At 33.8% G+C, this 21,639-nt stretch overlaps 3 protein-coding genes across 5 annotated transcripts; 1 reads left to right on the forward strand and 2 right to left on the reverse strand.

Moving 5' to 3' along the window:
- Positions 1 to 1,785: 1,785 nt before the first annotated feature.
- LOC122274227 lies at positions 1,786 to 5,412 on the reverse strand. 2 transcript variants are annotated; one of them, XM_043083243.1, is made up of 4 exons: positions 5,088 to 5,409; positions 4,738 to 4,933; positions 4,426 to 4,512; positions 1,786 to 2,201 (listed from the first exon to the last, which is right to left on the reverse strand). In XM_043083243.1, the coding sequence occupies exons 1-4, from the start codon at positions 5,303 to 5,305 to the stop codon at positions 2,082 to 2,084; spliced, it is 621 nt and encodes a 206-aa protein (XP_042939177.1). In that variant the 5' UTR covers positions 5,306 to 5,409; the 3' UTR covers positions 1,786 to 2,081. The 2 variants fall into 2 exon arrangements, with proteins under 2 accessions (XP_042939177.1, XP_042939178.1); XM_043083244.1 differs by lacking the exon at positions 4,426 to 4,512 and having other exon boundaries at positions 5,088 to 5,412.
- Positions 5,413 to 9,304: 3,892 nt separating this feature from the next.
- LOC122317948 (squalene monooxygenase SE1-like) lies at positions 9,305 to 14,653 on the forward strand. The gene is made up of 8 exons (XM_043135033.1): positions 9,305 to 9,673; positions 11,919 to 12,030; positions 12,136 to 12,310; positions 12,757 to 12,925; positions 13,130 to 13,348; positions 13,472 to 13,747; positions 13,921 to 14,199; positions 14,278 to 14,653. The coding sequence occupies exons 1-8, from the start codon at positions 9,434 to 9,436 to the stop codon at positions 14,389 to 14,391; spliced, it is 1,584 nt and encodes a 527-aa protein (XP_042990967.1). The 5' UTR covers positions 9,305 to 9,433; the 3' UTR covers positions 14,392 to 14,653.
- Positions 14,654 to 15,008: 355 nt separating this feature from the next.
- LOC122274157 lies at positions 15,009 to 21,226 on the reverse strand. 2 transcript variants are annotated; one of them, XM_043083128.1, is made up of 7 exons: positions 20,906 to 21,225; positions 19,934 to 19,975; positions 18,933 to 19,061; positions 17,002 to 17,237; positions 16,097 to 16,133; positions 15,481 to 15,538; positions 15,009 to 15,368 (listed from the first exon to the last, which is right to left on the reverse strand). In XM_043083128.1, the coding sequence occupies exons 1-7, from the start codon at positions 21,044 to 21,046 to the stop codon at positions 15,292 to 15,294; spliced, it is 720 nt and encodes a 239-aa protein (XP_042939062.1). In that variant the 5' UTR covers positions 21,047 to 21,225; the 3' UTR covers positions 15,009 to 15,291. The 2 variants fall into 2 exon arrangements, with proteins under 2 accessions (XP_042939062.1, XP_042939063.1); XM_043083129.1 differs by lacking the exon at positions 19,934 to 19,975 and having other exon boundaries at positions 20,906 to 21,226.
- Between the last annotated feature and the right edge of the window lie 413 nt (positions 21,227 to 21,639).

The following is a 21,639-nucleotide window of genomic DNA, read 5'->3' on the forward strand; positions in this document are numbered from 1 at the left end:
ATTTTTAGTAACAATTTGAATAGTGATTTAGATAAAAGTTATAAATAGAATGAAATAAAATATTATTAAAATAATATTTTTTTAATAATATCATTATTTTAAAATTTAAAAAAGTTAAATTATTTATTATATTTTATGTAAAAATTTATAAAAATTATCATCATAAAATAAGATGAAAAATATGAAATAAAATACTTATTATGCCCAAACAGAATCTTAATCCTTCATCTTATTACTTTGAGTTCCCTTTGAGGAAGTATAAAAGTTTAACCTGTCATAAAGTAGAATGTTAGATGTGTGATCGCTGTGTAATATACATACACACACACACACATATATATATATATATATAGATACACATATATATTGTTAGCGCCTAAAAAAGACATAGAAATCTGGAGGGGATAAGCATCCATTATCAGCCCTGCTAAAGTTATTCTATGCCTGAATTGGTGTTGCATGGACCTCCAGCAATGGTTTGGTGCGTTCGTACGGTATTTGTGCATACATTTATAGCGATAACAGTAGATAAATACAAGAAAAATAAAGAAAAATAAATATGTAGATTTACGTGATTTGACATTGAACCTATGTTCACAAGAGTTTGGAGAGAGGAAAATCTATTATAATAAACTAATTTTACAGTCTTTCATCCTCATTATATAATAAATTTCAAAAGTCTATCTTCATATCTAGACCCTATCGATAGAACCCCTATATTGAGGTTGAAGAACTATTCTTAGAGAAACTTTACCAAAAGTTCTTGAAGTTGCATGTACTCTATCTTTTATCTCTTACATTCTCTTTACTTTATGTCACCTCACTCCTTATTTATGTCCTCTCATTTCTTTTCCTCATACAAATTCCTTTCCATTTATTCTGTCCTATTTTTCTCTATTTTTTTGTCTTCTAGGGATAACCATTTAATGAGCTAATCATTTTAAAACTGATGTATTTTATCCCTTACATACGCATAAAGGCATATAGATGTATAAATATATAAACTTCGTTGGTATTGATGGATGCAGGGCTCACACTGAGCTAGCGTATGTAAATCTAAAAACACTCAATTTAATGTACAATCTAGGTTTGTACCCAACCGAACTTTGCTTTTATGCAGTTGAAATTAATCATACGCCATGATACAGGATACGAACATCAGAACACCGTCATCCACGAGTAACAGTATATTCTCACCCATCCGCAACCACTTCTTGCTGATGATATCAATAAATAATGCCTATAATCTACAACAACAACATCACCCATGTGCAGATTTCTTGAAAGGCGCCTTTTTTTTTTAACGAAGGGTAGAATAAGGACAGAATGTTCATACTTTCTTTCTTTTTTTTTAATGGAAGAATAAATTTTTTTAATAAAAGGACACATAGTAGTTTTTTAACTTAAAATTTTTTAAAAACATGAACAAATGTAACTGAAAATTGATAAATCAAGAGACATTACCTTGTCGATAATTGAGTTTACTTGGCTCACAAGTAAATATTAATAATTGAGTTATTTGTTCTTAAATCGGTGTATAGAACAACACTATCCACATCAATTAAATATTAAAATTTAATTAATAAAATTCAAATTTTAAAAATTATATTCCAAATCAACTTATACCATGTAAACAATTTACCAAGTGTACTTTACACACTAATTCGAAAATAGCATTTTTTCTTAGTAATTAATATTGCAAAACATATAGAACTTTCAACATCATATGCAAATTTTATGATATGTAGAATTAAAAAAAAAAAAAAAAAATTGTACATTTGGGACTTGTAACTAACATCACTTTTATGGGAAAAGCTACACCAATCAAACTCGCACTCTCATGTTCTTTCTTAATGAAGTGGAAAAAGCAACAATGTCTAAAACTTTTTAAGTGCAGCCATAATAGCAAGGGCTAGAAACCATAATAGTAAAAAGAAAAAAGGTTCAGCATTAAGTAAAGGAAAATTTACAACCGTCAGGAGTAAGGGCCTTGAACAAGCTGTAAGAACATATAAGACTTACAGAGGACATAATTTTAGAAAAACTGGATATGCATTGTGGTCAACTTCCTCGACGCCAAATCAACTTTTTCTCTTCCTCTTGGAGGTTTTACATGGATTAATCTTGGCCCCTACAGCAACACTCCACAAAGCCCTTTCTACATCTGATGGAGTGAAGGTATCGCCTTCTGAACTTAATTCCTGCATATGATCTTCCATCAGAAATTAAAAAGACAGCCATTATCCATAAAAGTGGGGAACATTTCAACTCTGATTGTTGGTACAATTTATTTGACAGGCAGGCACCAACATGGAGCAAGTGCATTCTTAATTTTTTTTATTGATACGGATCCCCATTCATTCCTAGTTTCCCGTCACTACGGATTGAATGTCCCTACCTAACTACATGGTAATGGTCTTAGGAGTGCAATTGCTAGAGGGCACAGGAGAATGAAGAGTAATGATTTCAGCCAGAGCAGCCAGATGGACTACTATAGTGAGGCTTTGAGATTTGTATATCTATTATCTAGAAGCTAAAAAGAATTCTTAGTTAACATCCTGAACTTCATGTTTGAATATATAAATAGAGGGAAAATTTTTATTTGAATTTTAAAAATTAAAAAAAAAAATTATTTGAATTTTAGTAGGAGTAAACAAACAGGAAGTAATTTGCAAAAAATAGTAAATTCAACTCCACTCCAATCAAACTTGGAGTTGGAGTCAGACACAAAATCGACAAACTCCGAATTTTAATTTTGATTAAAAGCAATTTTTTCAATAAAGTGTATGTATATTTTACTAAACTACAACTATAATTAATACTTATTGAAGTGGATCAAGGCTCACGAGACCAAGTAGAGAGAAAAGCTCTCCATAGGCTTCTCTCTTGTAAAACCCAAATGACACCTGCCCCCCCTCCCCAGACCACAGTTGGGCATCCCTCCCTCCCATTCTCACTGGCACTCTAAATTCCCAGTAGATCCTATCTCCTTCCAGCTATTCTCTTGCATTTTTAGGTCCATTTTTTGCTTTCGTAAAGAGTACATTTTAGCCCCCTCCGGTCCTCACCACCCAGAAAAAACTCGCAACAAAAATGGCCAAATCCCAATAGAAACTACCAGACAGCCAAGAGAAACTCATGCTCCAGTTTATGGGACAAATGTTGGTCAGCAGGGGAAGGGTCGGAGATGCAGTTGGCGTGTAAACTAGCCTCCGACTCTGACACTCTGAACTAGTATTTATATACACTAATCATTCACAAAAACTAACATTGCTATTGCACTACCGACCCACTATTAGCATTGAGTTAAAAACCATAACAACAAAAGCACTATGTCTGACACAAATATCAGAGCTATTATCCACCAGGAGACATGAGAAGCAATGGGGTAAGCAAACTAATAATAGCCACAACATTGCTCTCCAAATGATCCGGTTTTATCACATGGTTAATAGCAATCATTGTTGCAGAGGTTCAGCCTCGTAGGATTCTGCAGAAAATGTTGATATTATGATACCATCACAACTAATATCCTGTCACCAAACTATCTCCCAAGCACCACCAAGGCTGATATGAACAAAAAGCCCATATCAACATCACTTATAAAGATCCTCTCACAACCTTATACTACATTTGTCTATATAGGGAAATGCCACTTACACCAAGTAAAACATTTCAAAGTTTTGGTTCCTAGTTTTCTAATGTGTCAGTTTCACCAGATGATCAACATCCCAAGCCTTCTAGTGATGAAATAACTTTATTTTGATGTAGGGCTTCTTTTGGTAAGCAATAATTTTATTTGCATAAAGAGTGATGGTTTCCCCAAGAAGTTTGCACCTATAACGATGAAATGACTTTATTTTGATGTAGGGATTCTTTTGGTAAGCAATAACTTTATTTACATAAAGAGTGATGGTTTCCCCAAGAAGTTTGCACCTTAACAACCCTTAAAATAGAGCAAAGAAAGGTTATGATGTAAAAAAGAATCTTGTCACCACAACAGCCTTATTCTTGACTAGCTGCTTGCCAAAAATTAATTTTGGACAAGTAAACATCCTGTTATGATTTATTAGGAAAAAATCCTCCGAATATTTCTTCTCTTTAGTCTTTCGATCTGTGCCATTAATTGTGCACACAATACATGTTCAATGTTACGTCACAAAAAGAATATACTTGCCATACATTTGAGATTAGTGTGTGTTTTATGTGGAAATATTAGCTAACGAGCTGTAGCATAAATAACACATCCTGTCTAAAAACTGGTAGACGAACAAAATAGTCATAGTTGATTATTGCAATCCAACAATGGCGAATGGCCTTAACTCGTGCGTCACTTATAACGGCAAGGACTTGCTTGGAGTATTTTCTTCCCTTAATACACTTGCCAGTATTAAACATATTGTTAAACGAGGGACATTCACTGACCTTTGCTTTAGTCTGGAGTTTATCAGCAAACAGCAGGTACTGCTTGAGTGAATAATCTTTTGAGTTCCCAAGGGCCGCCGCCATAGCCTTTTCACCAACATTACAACAAATCGATAATTACACCTAAAAATCTAGGATAAACAGCAACGAAATTTCCGTGGTATAGCATATTTTGACGCCATCTTAACCCCAAAATTAACAATTTAGCCAACTTATGTCGATATCACTCACTCACTCGTGTCTGATGTACCTAATCACGCACATGGACCGAAACAATACATATATTGACTACAATCGAATTTCGAATTTTACCTCATCGGACATGAACGGTGCCAAATCCGGGGCGTAAGCGGCCAAAATAGCGGAGGCGGTAGCAGGACCAACGCCTTTGAGCACCGTAAGCTCGGACACAGCCTTGGAGACATCGGGAAGAGATTGAAATGCCTTTTGGGATGTGGATTTCACCAGGGCCTCATCCAAAGAAGAAACGAAGTCCAACAAACGCGGCCTGAAGTTCACATATAATATTCTGGTCAATAATATTCAGACGCAAAAGGTAATCTATATGCATGTATGTATAGAGAGAGAGAGAGAGAGAGAGAGAGAGAGAGAGAGAGAGAGAGAGAGAGAGAGAGAGAGAGAGAGAGAGAGAGAGAGAGTACCTCCATTTGCCACGCGTGAGCTTCCATTGCATGAGAGTGGAGAGTTCAGTGGTGGTGATGTAGGGGTTAGGGTTTCGTTGGTGAAGAATTGGAGGGAGTTGGTTGCAGTAGAAGTCGTCGAGGGAAATTAAATTGGGTTTGTTGAGGGATTGAATGCGAGTTGAGTAGGACGAGAGAGCCTCTTTCCAGAGACTGGGATCAGAGCACTCTAAATTCATTTCACTCCTTCCTTCCCCTTGCACACCTTTCCCTCCTCTCCTCTCCCCTCCCTCCGCTAAGTCCACTTGTCGTATGCCTCTCCCGGCGTGCCAAATTGTAAAGTTCGCGGTAATTTTTATGAAGACCGCCCTTTGCTGTTAGGCTACTGGCTTTTCTGAAAAGGAAATGTTTTGTAGTTCAATGAAAATATGAAAAAATTTAGTTATAATAATAATTGTGTATTAATTAAATGTAATTAATTAAAAAATAAATTTTATTAAAAATAATGTTAATTTAAATTTTAAATATAAAAAAATTAATATTAATATGCATATTAATATACAACTTTATTTATATATAACAAAACTCTAAAATCAATAAAAAGTTTCTGTTAATTTAGATGTGCACCTGGGGTGTAATTTTACTTTTCATCCTTCTACATCAAATATTTTTTTTATAATAAATATGTGGTATATAAATAATAAATATAATAACTCAATTAGTTTAATAATAATAAAATAAAATACAAATAATATTAAAATATATCAAATGAATGGTGTGGAATCATGAGTTGTATCCCTCGAGGTGCAAATTGATCCTGACCAAAAATTAGTACATCATTTTTTTTGGACCGAACCAAACATCTATAGGAACCAAACGTTCAATCTGGCTCAAATGCTTTTTTTTTCCAAATAAATTAATTAAGCTATTTTATTTAAATTGCCAAACTAAATGAATTATTAATATGAATTATATAACTAATTCATTAAAAAAATAGTTTTATATGACCACTGATAATAAATTAGATAAAAATCACATCATTAACTTATATATAAAAATAGTATATTAAATTATTAAAAATATTTTTAAAATATATATAAGAATTTGATCCAATCTGGTCTAGTCTAAAATATATAAACTCCGGGACTAGATTGAATATTTTTAGTCTATAATTTATGGGATTATGACCAACTAGTTTGGAGTTCGGTCCGGTTAGTTTTTCCCCAGACCAAATTCCTTACACCCCCTAATTCCAAATGTGTCTCTCACTTGTGTTTGGAATATGAAATGATGTTAATTTTTCTCAATCAACGATAACATTCATTATTTTATTTTTTTTTATAAAAAATTAAAACTTATCTCAACCTATTCATACATTTAAATATATATCGACATATTTACATTCAAATACATTTTAATAGGATATACATAATATTATTATTTATATATTAACTCAAATCAGTTTAGCATCCAAATGCAATCTTAGTGTAATTTTTTTTTCAAATGTTTAAAAAATTTACCACTAGTTAATTTGTGTATTTTTTTACATTAAATAAAAATAAAATACACAATGAGCACTTTTGGAGACATATTTAGAGAGCATCCTATATCATCATTTGGAAATTTATCATACTCTCGGATATAGATATAATTTATAAAGGAAAATGATTAATTTACAGGTTTATACAACCTTATATTAAATGAAAATAATTTTATAAAAATTAAATTTATTTCCAATCAAACTATATACTTACATTAATATGAAATAATTATAAAGATTATATATATATATATATATATTTGTGGTTCCTAGGCATGCTCATAACTTGCTTCAGTTGCTTGGCAGTTTCCCTTTAATCTTTAAAGTGTTTGTTTAAAAAAAATGGATTCAAGCATATCAACAATGCCACATGGACATAACTAGAGTGAGATGGAAATCTTTTCCTCTTATGAAATGAATTTTATAAGTAATTCAATAGAGTTATGCTACTTGTATTGCTCATCAACCACTGAAGCAATTATTGGTTTTTATAATAATAAATTCAACAATTGATGTATCATTAGCATTTACATATTAAGATAAAATAGAATAAACAATTATTGCATTGATCATAAATCGTTTTCTATGATACATATGTAGATATATATAGAAAAAGGTATTTTAATCATAAAAAAAATTATATAAAATAAATTTTAAAATTAACGAAACTTTATATAATATGTCAATTTACAAATTTATTTTTATATAATACGTAACACTTCTTTTATATATATTATATACACACACACGAAAACATGGAGCTACGAAACTAGAAAACAGAAATGACGCTCCCCGATGGTAGTAGGTAAGGACTCGTTCCTGTCAAATTTCTACCTTTTTGCTTGACCAAAACGACACTAATTAATTAACATAAAGTATAATTACTTGAACCAATCAAGCTGAAAACGACAAATACCAGTATCCCACTGATACTTATTTAGGGACAGATCAGACAGTGCTTCATTCAAATAATTACGTGCATGTATATTTGGCAATGATCTCCAGCATTGATCGGCGTTTTGTATTTTTTATTTTTTTTTAAAGCATTATGGTTGTTACCTTCCAAATTGATTACTTTGGTGTTTATATTTTATGATTTTTTGACTTGTTTGCGTTAATGGTTATTTATAACCACAGTTGTTGTTGTTGCTGTTTTTTTTTTTTTTTAAAATCCTTGACCGACGCTAGTCGCTGAGCAACTTCAAATCACCATACAGGGGGGAAAAAAAAAAAATCAAAGGATGATCGTGAACAAAGACATCATCAGGGGACAACGATTTATTAATTAACATTTATAAAATATTGTACTTTATAAAATGTATAACTCCACATTGACTTCATTCATTTATGTGATGTTGTTCTTGGGGTCATTGTGTCACTCCATAACAAATTAAAGGAAACTTGCAACCATTGAATAATTATAGATGATTAATGTTACATATAATCATGAAGTACGTAAGTGTCGTATAATTATTTTGAAAAATAGTGAGATTTATTATTAAAAAATTAATTTTTTTATATGAATCTCGTATTTATTAAATTATTTTAAAATGATTACACAGTACTTACAAATTCACGATTGCAACTAATTAATGCTAAATATAGTTGTGGAGTGCGTAAGCTGTACAATCATTTTAAGAAATAGTGTATTCTACTATTAAAAAATTGGTTTTTATCGTGTAGATCTTATATTTATTTATTTTTTAAAAAATAATTACACAATATTTATGTATTTCATCACTGCAAATATCATTTTTCATAATAATAATAATAAATTTTTTGAAGGTGAGGACTTTTACTTGCATGCCAGTTTATATATCCTGGCCCCTTGATTATATACCCGTTGTTTCTATAGATGATGATATGGGTAGAAAAAGATGGCTTTTAATCAGAGGCGTCCACTTATTCTTTAAATTATTTACGGTGAACAATCATGCCAATTAAAATAGACATTTTTATAAAATTTCTTTTTGCCTACAACATTTATCATTAAAATATAAAGCATACGATGCTGTGATAAATACAGTAATATTATTATAATTTTTAGTCATACATGATAGTGCCATAAATCTCAAATATATGCCACTTAATTACTTGAGAGTAGAAATTATTTGAAATATGAAAATCATTATATATGACTAAAAATAATAGAATTTAGGATGAAAAATAGCCTTCTTTAATTATATATCTTATTAATTAATTAATTCGAAATTTTGTTTGTGTTTTAATTTATTTTTGGACACTCGTATTTTATTTATTTTTATATATTGGCTCCCAAAGGTAGTAACCACATATTGATATTGCAGTCAAATGGACAATGGTGCGCAGCTTAAGGGAAAACACCCAGCTTGGCTGGTGTAAGTTAGCACGGAAACATAGACCTTGAGCCGTGAGTCCGTGAATTGTCCTCCTGATTGGTGAGGCCTCCTATACAAGGACGGTGCTACAGGCACCGTTTGTGGCTCCGTTAGGTAAAAATAAATTTTTTTAAAATATTTATTTAATACTTTTAAATATTTTTAAAAAAATAAAAAAATTATAATAATATTAAAAAAAATTTCTTAATTATTAAAAAAAAATAAAAAAAAAATTAAAATAGGCCAGCAGTGGCCCCAGCGGAGCCACCATCGGTGGCCCTATCATTTTCCTATATATAATATAGATGGACATCTGCCCATAGATTCCTCGAATTCTTTGGATCAACGGTTGATTCATTTCATTGAAAACCAATACAGAGAGCGAGAGAGAGAGAGAGAGAGAGAGAGAGAGAGCGTTCGCGTGATAAGACTCGCGGTGCTGTACCGTGCCAGGATTCGAATTTTGGAGAATGGTGGATCCGTACGCGCTTGGGTGGAGTTTTGCCTCCGTGTTGATGGGGCTTGTGGCGCTTTACATTCTGGTGGACAAGAAGAACCGCAGCAGAGTTTCTTCGGAGACGAGAAGCGAGGGCGTGGAGAGGGTCACCACGATCACCAGAGGAGAATGCAGATCCACTGACGGTGATGCCGACGTTATCATCGTCGGAGCCGGAGTCGCCGGTTCCGCTCTCGCTCATACTCTTGGCAAGGTGATTATCATATTTTCTAGTTCTCAGCCTTTTCTTTTTCTTTTTCGCTTTCCTTCCCTTTCTTTCGCTTTCTTGCAGTTTCTTGGCATCCATACAAATCATATAATCTTGATACATTTTTATGTTTGGCGTTCTGTCTGTTCTTTACGAGAAAACTCGCGCTGGAATTTGGAAACTCGAATGATTTTGGATTTGCTTGCTTAAATTATCAAGGCAACAGAATTCGTTTCTGTTAGAAAAAGAATAAAAAACTGTGTCCTGCCGTGTGTTGTACTTTCCGATGCAAAACTAGGTGTTTTTCTTTTCCGAGTGTTTACTGTTTAGAGAATTTACAGATACGATATGCCGAATTACTTGTTGTATATATATATATTTTTTTTAAATTGTGACAGTCTTCCATGAGCTATAGATTTTTCTAATTTTCTTAATATGTAGCTCGTCGAAGTAATTTGTACTCGAGTTTTCTCATTATACATGCGTTTTTGTTTGGGAGAGAAATCTCAAAATTACAAAATATCCTTTGATATGCGTTTCGATCAACCAAATGAATTAAGTTGTTGCAAACATGGAGTTTGTGTAGTGGTTTTTTATTTATTTTCTCACGGCGTTGCTGAATATTTGAGTCTCCATTACATAAATCTTATTATAGTTATTTTTCGCTAGCTGGATCCTTCTCTTTGTGGTTGACAATTTCAATTTTCTGTCTGTCAGAGATATGGCCTTAAAAATTAGAAGCATTCGACGATACACACAATCAGTTTGACATTATTGCGTCGTTGATCTAATCAATTCGCCGAGTTTATATTCTTATACCTTGAAAAACAATTAAGCTCAGATTGTAGCTTTCACTAGGTTGGAAGTCGGCTTTTAATCAGTTTTACATTATTTCCTCGTTGAGCTGATCAAATATGAAGGATCGTAAGGCCGTTTGGTTATACAGATAAGATGAAAGTTTAAAATTGAATAAAATATTATTAAAATATAATTTTTTAATAATATATATATTTTTAGATTAAAAAAAAGTTGAATTGTTTATTGTATTTTGTATGAAAGTTTGAGAAAATTATAATAATAAGATGAAATAAAATGAGATGAGATAATTTATGTAATCAAACGAGGCCCTAGTACTGTTTGGCCACACAATTTTTATTTCAAACATAAAATTTTCATCTCATTATTACAACTTTTCTAAATTTCCATGCAAAATATAATAAACAATTGAACTTTTTTCTTACTTTTTCAAATTCTAAAATAATAATAATATTAAAATATAATATTTTAATATTTAATTTTAAAATTCAAAATTTTTATTTAAGAATTTTTAGTGACCAAACAGAACTTAAATGTATATTATCACTCAATAGGTAAAATTTTGGGTGATGAGTGGGGTCTGACTTGTACGTAAAAACTATTTCCGGTAGAAGTCATTTTTGACTCATAGCGGGAACGGGGAATTTGAACTTTTAATACTTCGAAAGTTTGAAGGCTTATTTCGAATTTCTATTTGTGTATAAAGACAAGTGGGTCTTTTAACCATAGGATTAATGACACAATTTATCCTTTTAACTATGGCGCTTGCCATAATCTGAGAGTGTCTATATACTTTGACTTGGATTATGCTTGGAAATTAAGCGTGGGGTTAAATAATAAAAAGGAAAAGTATTTCATTTAATAATGTTAAATGAAGAGTCTTTGAGAAATTTTTAAAAGTAAAAATAAAAGTATTTAAGGTATTGATTTTTACATGCGTACAATCTTATCACGTTTCTTTCAAAGAAAAGTGAATTACTTAGGATTTCAATAACATACTTTCAAATAAATTTTTATAATACAAACGACATTTTGATTGTCTAATGAAAAGAACACTCTTTTTAAACCTTGTAACATATGCCTAAATCTCTAACCCTCTCGATGCAAGGTCCTACTTCTATTATATATTCTGTGACTAATGCTACTTGTAACACCACCAGTGTAACATCCATGTAACGTTATGATTTGGCAAGCAGAATATGGTTTGATTTAAAATTTAAAATTTCAAATTTTTATGGCGAATATGTGTCTCCCACATCAGTTGTTGTATTATGTGGGTGTTTTAATTGTGATGTTACATGTAACATTACTCATACTCCTTAGGTTGATCTCTATATTCATCTTGGATTTAAGCCGTTAGTTTGTCTCTATAGCAATAAAACGGTTCCCCAGCGAAGATTTTTTCAGGTATTGATTTTGTACTTCAAAGTTGCAGGATGGACGTAGAGTTCATGTGATTGAAAGAGATTTAACGGAGCCTGACCGAATTGTTGGCGAATTGCTACAACCTGGAGGCTACCTCAAGTTAATTGAGCTGGGGCTTGAAGGTAGGTTTAATTCAAGCTTATTGACTATGCACGGAAATGAGTTTTTACCCCCAATTACCGAGGATTTCAGTTGTTGAATGAAAGATATATCATTTCCAACTGCAGATTGTGTGGAGGACATTGATGCTCAGCGAGTGTTTGGTTATGCTCTTTTTAAGGATGGAAAAAACACCCGACTCTCTTATCCCTTGGAGAAATTTCACTCAGATGTGTCTGGAAGAAGCTTTCACAATGGGCGATTCATACAGAGGATGCGGGAGAAGGCTGCATCCCTTCCGAAGTAAAAATTATAATCCTTTACCGATGTGCAGAAGGATGTTTATATATTTACTCCCTTCTTTTAAATGGTTTACTACTCATTGCGTATTAATAATTAATTACCAAGAATTTCTGCATGCCTATAGCTTTAGGATTTGAAAATGATCCGTGAGGTTTTCTGATGCAAGTTTTTGGGTTTTCTAGTGGTTTTTTCCCCAATTTGATTGTTGACTTGATCAGTTTTTTTTAGCAAATAATTCAAGCTATAACATCCATTCCTCACTTAGGGTGTGAGTAAAAACCACTTTACAAAAATTTGGTCAAAGTTACATACCAGTCTTTTTTATTTTTTGTAGTCACATTTACCGCTGTTGCCTTGGTGTCATGATATAGTTAGTAATTCTCTTCTATATTATTGTGTTAGAGGATCTTCTTGTATTTATGCCTCCTTTTTTCAATCTTCTGCAGTGTTCGATTGGAGCAAGGAACCGTTACTTCTTTGCTTGAAGAAAATGGAACAGTTAAAGGTGTGCAGTACAAGACTAAAGATGGCAATGAACTGACAGCAAATGCACCTCTAACCATTGTTTGTGATGGCTGTTTCTCAAATTTGCGTCGCTCACTTTGCAATCCTCAGGTTTGGTTCCCTCTTAATCTCACCCATGGAGGATAAAGCACTTCTAAAACTCGAACTTCATATATATTTGTTTTCCCAGTACCTAACATCTTAAAATTTAGTTATCATCATTGACATATGCATGCACCGGTTGAGAATGCTTATCCCCTGTTTGCGACTATAAATAGTTTTAGAAACCTAATCATGTATATATTTTCTTTGCAGGTTGATGTGCCCTCGTCTTTTGTTGGTTTGGTTCTGGAGAATTGCGAACTTCCATATGCAAATCACGGGCATGTCATACTAGCAGACCCTTCCCCCATTTTGTTTTATCCTATTAGTAGCACAGAGGTACGATGTCTGGTTGATGTACCTGGAAAGAAAGTTCCGTCTATTGCAAATGGTGAAATGGAAAAGTATTTGAAGAACATGGTGGCCCCTCAGGTATACAAGTGCTCCACCCGTTTCCATTTAGTTTCAGCCTCCTTAATTTTTTTAAGCCTTTTCATCCTTGAGACATGTTTTAAAATCAAAAGATCTGATAGGCCAAGTGCATTTCTATTGCAGCTTCCCTCTGAAATATATGATTCATTTGTAGCTGCTGTCGATGGAGGTAACATACGGACAATGCCGAACCGAAGTATGCCGGCTGACCCCCATCCTACTCCTGGAGCCTTGTTAATGGGGGATGCATTTAACATGCGCCACCCATTAACCGGTGGAGGAATGACGGTAGCATTGTCTGATATTGTCGTGCTGCGGGATCTGCTCAAGCCTTTGCGAGACCTAAATGATGCGCGCACACTCTGCAAATATCTTGAATCCTTCTACACCTTGCGTAAGGTTAGTTGGAATGATATGCAGCTGTTAGTGGTCCTCTACTTTGAACTTTACCACTCGCTAGTAGCAACAGGAAAACACGTTCACATGAATGTTTATATTATTATTATTTGTATTTTTAAGATAACTTCCTCTCTCAAGTAAACATAGAATCTCTTAAAATGTTCCAATTGCAGCCGGTGGCATCCACAATTAATACTTTGGCGGGGGCCTTGTACAAGGTGTTTTGTGCATCACCTGATCGAGCGAGGAAGGAAATGCGCCAGGCTTGCTTTGACTATTTAAGTCTTGGAGGTGTATTCTCAATGGGGCCAGTTTCTCTACTCTCGGGGTTGAACCCTCGCCCGTTGAGCTTGGTTCTCCATTTTTTCGCTGTTGCAGTTTACGGTGTTGGCCGCTTACTGGTGCCCTTCCCTTCACCCTCACGCATCTGGATTGGAGCCAGATTAATTTCGGTCAGTACGAGCTTCTCTCTCTCTCTCTCTCTCTATATATATATATATATATGAATTTTTTTGAGTTTTCTCTTGCAGGGTGCATCTGCAATCATCTTCCCCATAATCAAGGCAGAAGGTGTTAGGCAAATGTTCTTCCCTGCAACCGTTCCAGCTTATTACAGAGCTCCACCTGTTAGCAGGGACCATTAGAGACAGCCAGGCCAATCTGTATCAATACCTCGAAAATGAGATTTTGTATCAATATGCTTTTCGGTTGTAGGACTTGTTCCTTCTTATTCTTCAAGTATATATAGTTTGTTTCTCAATCTGACATTTACATTCGAGCCCAGAGTCAGTTGGACTTGGACTGACTAAACAGCTTAAAGAAAGTACAATTTTCCTAAATGTCCATAAATATCGTCAAGTGAAATTTAGGCGACATTCAGTTGAAATTAATTAATTTTAAATTAAATCTAATATCTTAATTTTTAAATTATTAAACTTATTTTAAATCAAAATTTTCTTACATGTAAAATTTACAGTTTTTTTCAATTTCTCAAAAATAATATTAAACTCATCTTAACATCATCAAAATACATTTAAACTTATTTTAAATAGATTTTATATAATTCACTCTATTTACTTAACTCAACTCAACATTCAAATGCGGCTTTAATAACGCTGTGGGAGCCCATAAGATAAACTCTTCGAGCTTACTTCATGGCTAAACGCTATTCTCATAAGTAAAATGACCATTCTTTCTTTTATTTTAGTTCATTAGTACTGAGTAAGACAGCTAAAAATCATAATTGAATTATTACTTACTATTTCATTAAAAGAATTATAATATATATATATATTAAAAAAAACCCTAGAATTTTGTTACACCACATATTACACTGGCGATACGCATTGGTGGCATGGCTCTATAAATAGACAACTTATATGTGAGAAAAGAAGGAATCATTTCAACCTATGTAGCCTGTACATTCATATAATCTCTATTTAATTTAACCATTTTTTCTAGCGCCGGTTGATGGTGTTGATAAATGGTTGAATCAAGCTGTATATACCCAGCATTCTTCCCAGTCTTACTGGATTTTGAGCGGTTTACGCAAATTTCTTTCTTTCTTCCTTAATGGCCTCATATGACGTCATCACCTCTTTAAACTTTGCCTCAGCAACCTCTGGAATAAAAAAAGAGCAATAGAATTAAACCGGAGAGATTTAACAAAAAAAAAAAAAACCAACGGCCTCGGATTACTCAGTTGCATAAAGTAATGGCCAACCACATCCCACCTTTATTATCCTGATTCTGATCTGGGTGAAACTCCTTTGCCTTCGCCCTAAATGCTGTCTGCAAGTATAAAAGGGAATAGAAAAGGTAAAAAAATGATAAAAAGAAGTGCAAAACAGAGTAATGGCAGTGTGATTCTATGAAAGTTCTGACTTGAAATCACCATATAAGAGGTTCCTGCAGGAAATTTTTTATATAACTTGCCAAATCAAACTACACTCAAACAGAAACCACTATGTAATACCATAAACCAGCTATAATTAGAATCATATGGTACAAAGATTGCAAACATGAAATTCATTAGCCTATCACCTAAAGAACCTTCAAATCCACCAACAAATTACGAGTCAAAAAGAAAATCAAACGGTGATTTTAAATTTTGATCGTAACTGTTTGATGGATGATATAACCCAATGACAGCTTATAGCTGGCAAAGTAGTTTTTTCTCCTTTTTAATGTAAGTTATAGCTCGCAAGTAGTTTAAGATTTGTTCCGTATCCCCCCCCCCCCCCCCCCCCCAAAAAAAAAAAAAAACCACCTCCCCAACAACAAAAAATAAAAGAACCTACAGCATTCTAACATAGATGCCACAGATATCATGTTGAATTTGAGGAATACCTTAATCTCAGCTTCAGTATATGGTGTTGTTCTGCACCTGTTGCAAAGAAAGCCAATCACTGGGTTTATTTTATCTAATTAAAAGAATGGCTGTCCAATGCATTAGCTTTTCATACTATGGATTGATATGATTTCATAAGTGCATTAGCATGTCTAGAGTGAATTCTGGTACATCAGCAACAGTCTTGCAAACTCCCTAAAATTCAGAATACGATTCTAATCTACTCATGCATACGCCATTTTTACTGGAGGTTTCTTGTTAAATTATTTGGGTCAACCACATGAAGAAAGATTGTATTATGGTCTTAGAAGTACTATGCGTCAAAAATTTTATGCTTATGAACTTTGATGTACTCTCTTGTTGATGCAAGGTCACTGTACTTCTCACATACTAAGACAAAACGGGGGTAATGTGAACCTGTCAAGAGTGTCAATTGATCAGATTTAGTATGTTTTCTCTCCAGCCACTACTAAAGATTACGCAACCCATACCTATCTAGATGGCCAAATAATAGAAGATAAACTAACTGCTACAGAACATTACTCCTTCCAAAGCAGCATATTTGACAAGATCTGTCTATAGATGAAAAGAATTCCCAATGAGCCATAAGATGGATTGAAAAAACCCAACAATCCCCAAGTCTTCGATATAAACTCTACTTCTCAGAATCACTTATGGGCTAGCATTTTTCATTAAAGAGGCTTTTTTTATAAAAAAAAGTAAAAAGAAGTTTTTAAGTTTTTCATTAAAGATGTTTCCATGAATCATGATGGTGTGATAAAATTTCAATAATTTTTGTTTTGGACAGCTTGATAGGCAGGGTATACTACCTTGATAAGAATAAAACAAAGAGAAGACAGTTTCTAGTACTTATTGCAACTAAGTTTCAGCAACACATCCTCACCTGTTAAGACCTAAAACTGAATAATGATGTGATAACCAATAACCAGCACTTGCTCTAGGAGTTTCCTTGTAAGTGGATCTCTGATATTTATGGGACGTATCGGTTTTCCAATACCAATCATCTCGCTGGAAATGTTGATGATATGCACCAGGTCCACTTTCCCTCCAGCTCTCATAGCCCCTTTTGTATTTGTTCCTCTCTCTGTTGAACACACTTTGCATCCGCCTTATACGTTCCTACAAAGAGCAGAAGAGTCATACAATTTTTTTTTTTTTTTGATAAGTAGAAGAGTCATACAATAACAAGTTCTTTTTTTCTTTAGGAGAAAAAGACCAGAATAAATCAACATAATGAAGAAAAAGTTAAGTGGCTATGAGTAGGGGTGAAAACCAAAGGTATCTGCGCGATTTTCCCCCAAAACCGAAACCGCACCGATGTCTTGAAATCATGAAAGTGTCGACCGAAACCAGCCGTTGAAGGGGAAGAAAACCGTCTACATTGGTCTCGGCATCACTCCGGTCGGTTCGTCGGCGTCTTCAATGGCGACGGAGGCTATTTGCAGGCGATGACGCCAGAGAGAGAGAGAGAGAGAGAGAGAGAGATGAAAATTGTGAAAGAGAGAACTGAGAAGAAAGAATTAAGGAAGAAAGAAGTGTGCGTGAGGGAGTTTAAACCCTAGAGTGAAACGGCGCCGTTTCATTTAGTTTCTTTTCTAATTTCATATATTAATTTAAGTGAAACGGCATCGTTTAAGTAAGGTATAAATCAAAAATATATATAACTTATTACGTCGGCCGGTTCAACGATTTGAGACAGGGTCAAACCGCTACCGAACCGACGTAGGTTGGTTTTGAAGAAATTCTACGGTACGCTGACCTAATGTGGCTGGTCGGTTCCCGTCGGTGGTGGCCGGTGGCGTCAATTTCTATACACCCCCAGGTGAGCTAACCAACAAAACATAGAATTTCACTCAGAAATTTAGCCAAGCATGGTTCTGACAAACAGGAAAAAAACTACCTCTGTTGCGAGAATGTAGTAAACATCAAAAGGCAGCAATATCATTTTATCACCCCACGATGATAGATATTCAGAAAGATTATCGAGATTATCAATTGCTCTTGTAAGTGGGAAGGAATAGCGCAAGAAGGGAGTAAGGCCAAGCCGAGCCACTAGAAGAGTAAGATAATGTTTGGATGTAAAAAGTTGGAAAGTTCCTGATAAATAGTTAAAAAATGAAGATAAGATGAAAGTTTTATGATTTATTATTTATTTTAAATTGACGTCTTTTATTAAAATAATCTATTTTTAATGAAGAAGTGAAACATTTGATTAGGAGTTTTGTATGTTTGGAAAAATGTTGGGGAAGAACTTTTACTGTATAATAAATTATTCTACTGTTTACCAGAACACTCCCCATGCACTAAATCATTCCTGCGTGTCAAGTTGAATAAATAAATGCAACCACAACCAGAGAGATTAACTAGCAACTTGATTTTAGACTGCCGAATGCACTAGTCTATGACCAGCCAGTTTTCGATAGCCGAGTTATATAGAATTGTTACTTAAAATTGCTGAAAATCCAAAGAAGGTCAATTATCCCACATGGTTCATCAATCAAACGAATGATTCTCTTCTCAACATGATAGAGAGATCTTTTCCGGTTAGAATTCGCCCAACCATTTCCCCACTTCTTTGCACATCCAACACTAGTCAATATTCAAAATAGGAACAACATTACAAATATTTGACTGGATAGCTTCTACACTGCTTATCATAACACTTCCCTTAATAAAGAGAGAATTTGCAACAGACAAAAGTTTACAAAATGGTTGATATTTAACAATACAATTTTTTTTAGTTTCATCATCGCAATTTAGGTTATAAAGAAAAAATGCATTAGAAAAAGTTACAAAATGGTTGAAAGAACTCACAACTCTCTCCATTTCTTCTTCATACTCCTCTTGAATGCGGCGATTATACTTTTTCCGTGCTTCCTCCTGAAAGCTTGACCGGAAAGAACTGCCAGTTCCTCCTTTCCACGATGGTTGTGACCTGGTCAGCTTTTGTGGTGCAGTTAATACAAGATCAGCTTTCCTCGGTACATTCAAATTTATATTTTTCTTTCTTTGACAATTAAAATTAAATTTTTTTTATTGTAAACAAGAACATAATAAACATAGTCATTCAAAGTATTGTTTTCACTTATCAAAAAAAAAAAAAAGTATTATTTCCCAACAAAGGCAATCAGACCCCAGAACAATTCAAAAATTTAATGTCAGCAGAAACCACCACTCTTGCAAATAAATTTATCAGCAAGATCCTTGTAGAAAAAGTAGCATGGATGATAACAATATATTACAAGAAACAACCTTGCATGTAAGTCAGATAAGGGAGGATAATATAACCTGGCTAGCATATAGAGACAGATGAATAACAAAACATATCTTCTACAATGTGTTTTTTTTTTTTTTTTTTCTGACTAAAAAGAAGCAATTTGCTAAAGGGAACAGTATATGTAACTCAGAAATCATTTGCCACACTGAAACGAATTGCTTATTAACCTAATATACGTTAGTTGATCTTGAAATGCTGACATGGACACTTTTTTTTATTTTTTGATAAGTGACATGGACACATTAACTGGTGGACTATGCTGTTACAACCAAATCAACACAGAGTTGATAAACTAGAGCCTCAATAAAACCCAGTGCAACTGCACATACACACACATCTCCATAATTTTCCTCTTTTCTATTTCAGAAGGCATGGCTCCGTATGAGCTGCAGGCAAAACCAGCAAGCATGACCCTAGTTTGTTAAATTAAGGATTAGACATCATAACAACTAGAACTGAACTGCCAGGATTTGGGACTGAGAAACACTAGCACAGGCCTGGCATAATAGAAAATTTTGAAACATAGCATGTGTACCACCTGAACATAGATCCAATCAGCAGTCCTCCGAAGTTGGCCAACCTACCAAATAGCCACAAAAATTTAAAAAAAAAAAAAAAAAGTACTTCACAGAATGTACGAAGTGAAGAATACTAAAAAAGCAAAGTTCTCATAATCTCATGTAGCAAAGATGCCTCAGTTAGTAAACATTACAGCACCTGATAAGGTGCTCAGGATGATCAGGTGCTCAGGATGATAACTATTTTTTTCTACTGTATAATGGAACCATATAATTATAAAACTTTTTCAGATGTATCCAAAACATTAGCATTCTTTTTCTTTTTCTATTTTCACTAAGCCAAGACGTTGGCATTCATTCCTAGATAATGAGATAATATTCGGTAAGCAACATAATGTACATCAAGTAAAAAGAATTGCAAATCGTTTAAAAGCAGCAGTTGTGAATAAAGAAAGCAATGAAAGTGCCATAAAAATTCTTAAACGTGCACACTTGTCCCTCATCGTTTACAATGTAAAAGGAAGAGGAAACAAATACCTCAGCTATGGTTTCCATCCAGCACCTTAACATCTACAATCCAACAAATTTTTTTATACGAGTCTCTAGCGCAGACACCGAATATTAACTTTACGAGCCAAAAAACCAATAACCGATTAATCACGCATCGCAGGTTAGCAAACCCTAACATTAAGATTTGGTTGAACACATCGCAGGGTAGCAAAACGATAGAGAGCTATGGCTTAAAGGGCGTTTAAGTTTTATAGTATAACCGACCATCAATTTCACGAAAAAGCAAAACAATGCTGCTGATTATATTCAGGTTCACTCAACATTCCAACGCAATGTTTATTTTTGCTAATTTTAAAGCCTGTAAGTTAGCAAAACGTATTGTACATGTTACGCTAAGAAATTTTAATTAACATTTAAAAAAAAAAACACCACCAGGAAGGAAAAAAAAAAAGAAAAGACATCGAATTATATAAATAACTCACGGCAAAAGTAGTGGCAGTGGCGCCGATTAGACTGAAGAGAAAAAACCCCCAGAGCTTCGTGTATTCCTCTTTTTCTTGAGAGGCTCTGTCCGGCAACGGCCAGGGATTATCCTTGTTCCGATTAGCATCGTCGCCGCTCATTTTTTCTGTCTCGAAACTTGAAAGGTTGTGTGTACTCAACGATTGCTCTTAGCAGAGGATGCAAGCGAGAACCCTTGGACACATGGTAGGGATTTGTTTCTGCTGTCTCTCAACTCTCTGACTAGAATGGTAGAATTCTTCTACAGACCGGCTTTGAATTTGGTTCTCGCGGATCTCTGTGCGTGAGGTGTACTTGGCAATGGCATCGTTGTCATCTTGCCGAGCTCGTCATGGCCCAGAAGGAAGTGGGCTCGTCAGCGGGAAAATGAATGGGCTTACCGTATTGGAAAGGGATGGACAACAAGTCCAGTCTATGATTCCATTGATTAGTATGTACTTTGTGTAAATTATTCTAAATAAATATTCTCTCTACTTGTTTAAATTGGAAAATATTCTAATAACGAAAAATTATATAAAAGTAACATTATAAATTAATATAGTTTAATGTGATTCATTATATTATAAAATTATTTTTATTGTAAATTAAATCTAACAGATTAGATGCAAACACGTTAATTTGTGATATTATTTTTATGAAATTTTTTTGTGGATGTAGTAATACTAGTATGAATTATTCTCTATGTTTTGGTCCC

The sequence above is a fragment of the Carya illinoinensis genome, chromosome 8 (genome assembly GCF_018687715.1).
Source record: "Carya illinoinensis cultivar Pawnee chromosome 8, C.illinoinensisPawnee_v1, whole genome shotgun sequence".
NCBI classification, from domain to species: Eukaryota; Viridiplantae; Streptophyta; class Magnoliopsida; order Fagales; family Juglandaceae; genus Carya; species Carya illinoinensis.

Excerpts from the sequence above, each read along its gene's own strand:
- LOC122274227 (XM_043083243.1), bottom strand. The coding sequence starts at position 5,305 with ATGAATTTAGAGTGCTCTGATCCCAGTCTCTGGAAAGAGGCTCTCTCG. Across the intron at positions 4,934-5,087 it reads CTCACGCGTGGCAAATGGAG|GCCGCGTTTGTTGGACTTCG; the intron begins GTACTCTCTCTC and ends TGTGAACTTCAG. Across the intron at positions 2,202-4,425 it reads AACTCCAGACTAAAGCAAAG|GAATTAAGTTCAGAAGGCGA; the intron begins GTCAGTGAATGT and ends GATCATATGCAG.
- LOC122317948 (XM_043135033.1), top strand. The coding sequence starts at position 9,434 with ATGGTGGATCCGTACGCGCTTGGGTGGAGTTTTGCCTCCGTGTTGATG. Across the intron at positions 9,674-11,918 it reads TCGCTCATACTCTTGGCAAG|GATGGACGTAGAGTTCATGT; the intron begins GTGATTATCATA and ends TCAAAGTTGCAG. Across the intron at positions 12,311-12,756 it reads AAGGCTGCATCCCTTCCGAA|TGTTCGATTGGAGCAAGGAA; the intron begins GTAAAAATTATA and ends AATCTTCTGCAG.
- LOC122274157 (XM_043083128.1), bottom strand. The coding sequence starts at position 21,046 with ATGAGCGGCGACGATGCTAATCGGAACAAGGATAATCCCTGGCCGTTG. Across the intron at positions 17,238-18,932 it reads AAGAAGAAATGGAGAGAGTT|GAACGTATAAGGCGGATGCA; the intron begins GTGAGTTCTTTC and ends TGCTCTTTGTAG. Across the intron at positions 15,539-16,096 it reads ATACTGAAGCTGAGATTAAG|ACAGCATTTAGGGCGAAGGC; the intron begins GTATTCCTCAAA and ends TTATACTTGCAG.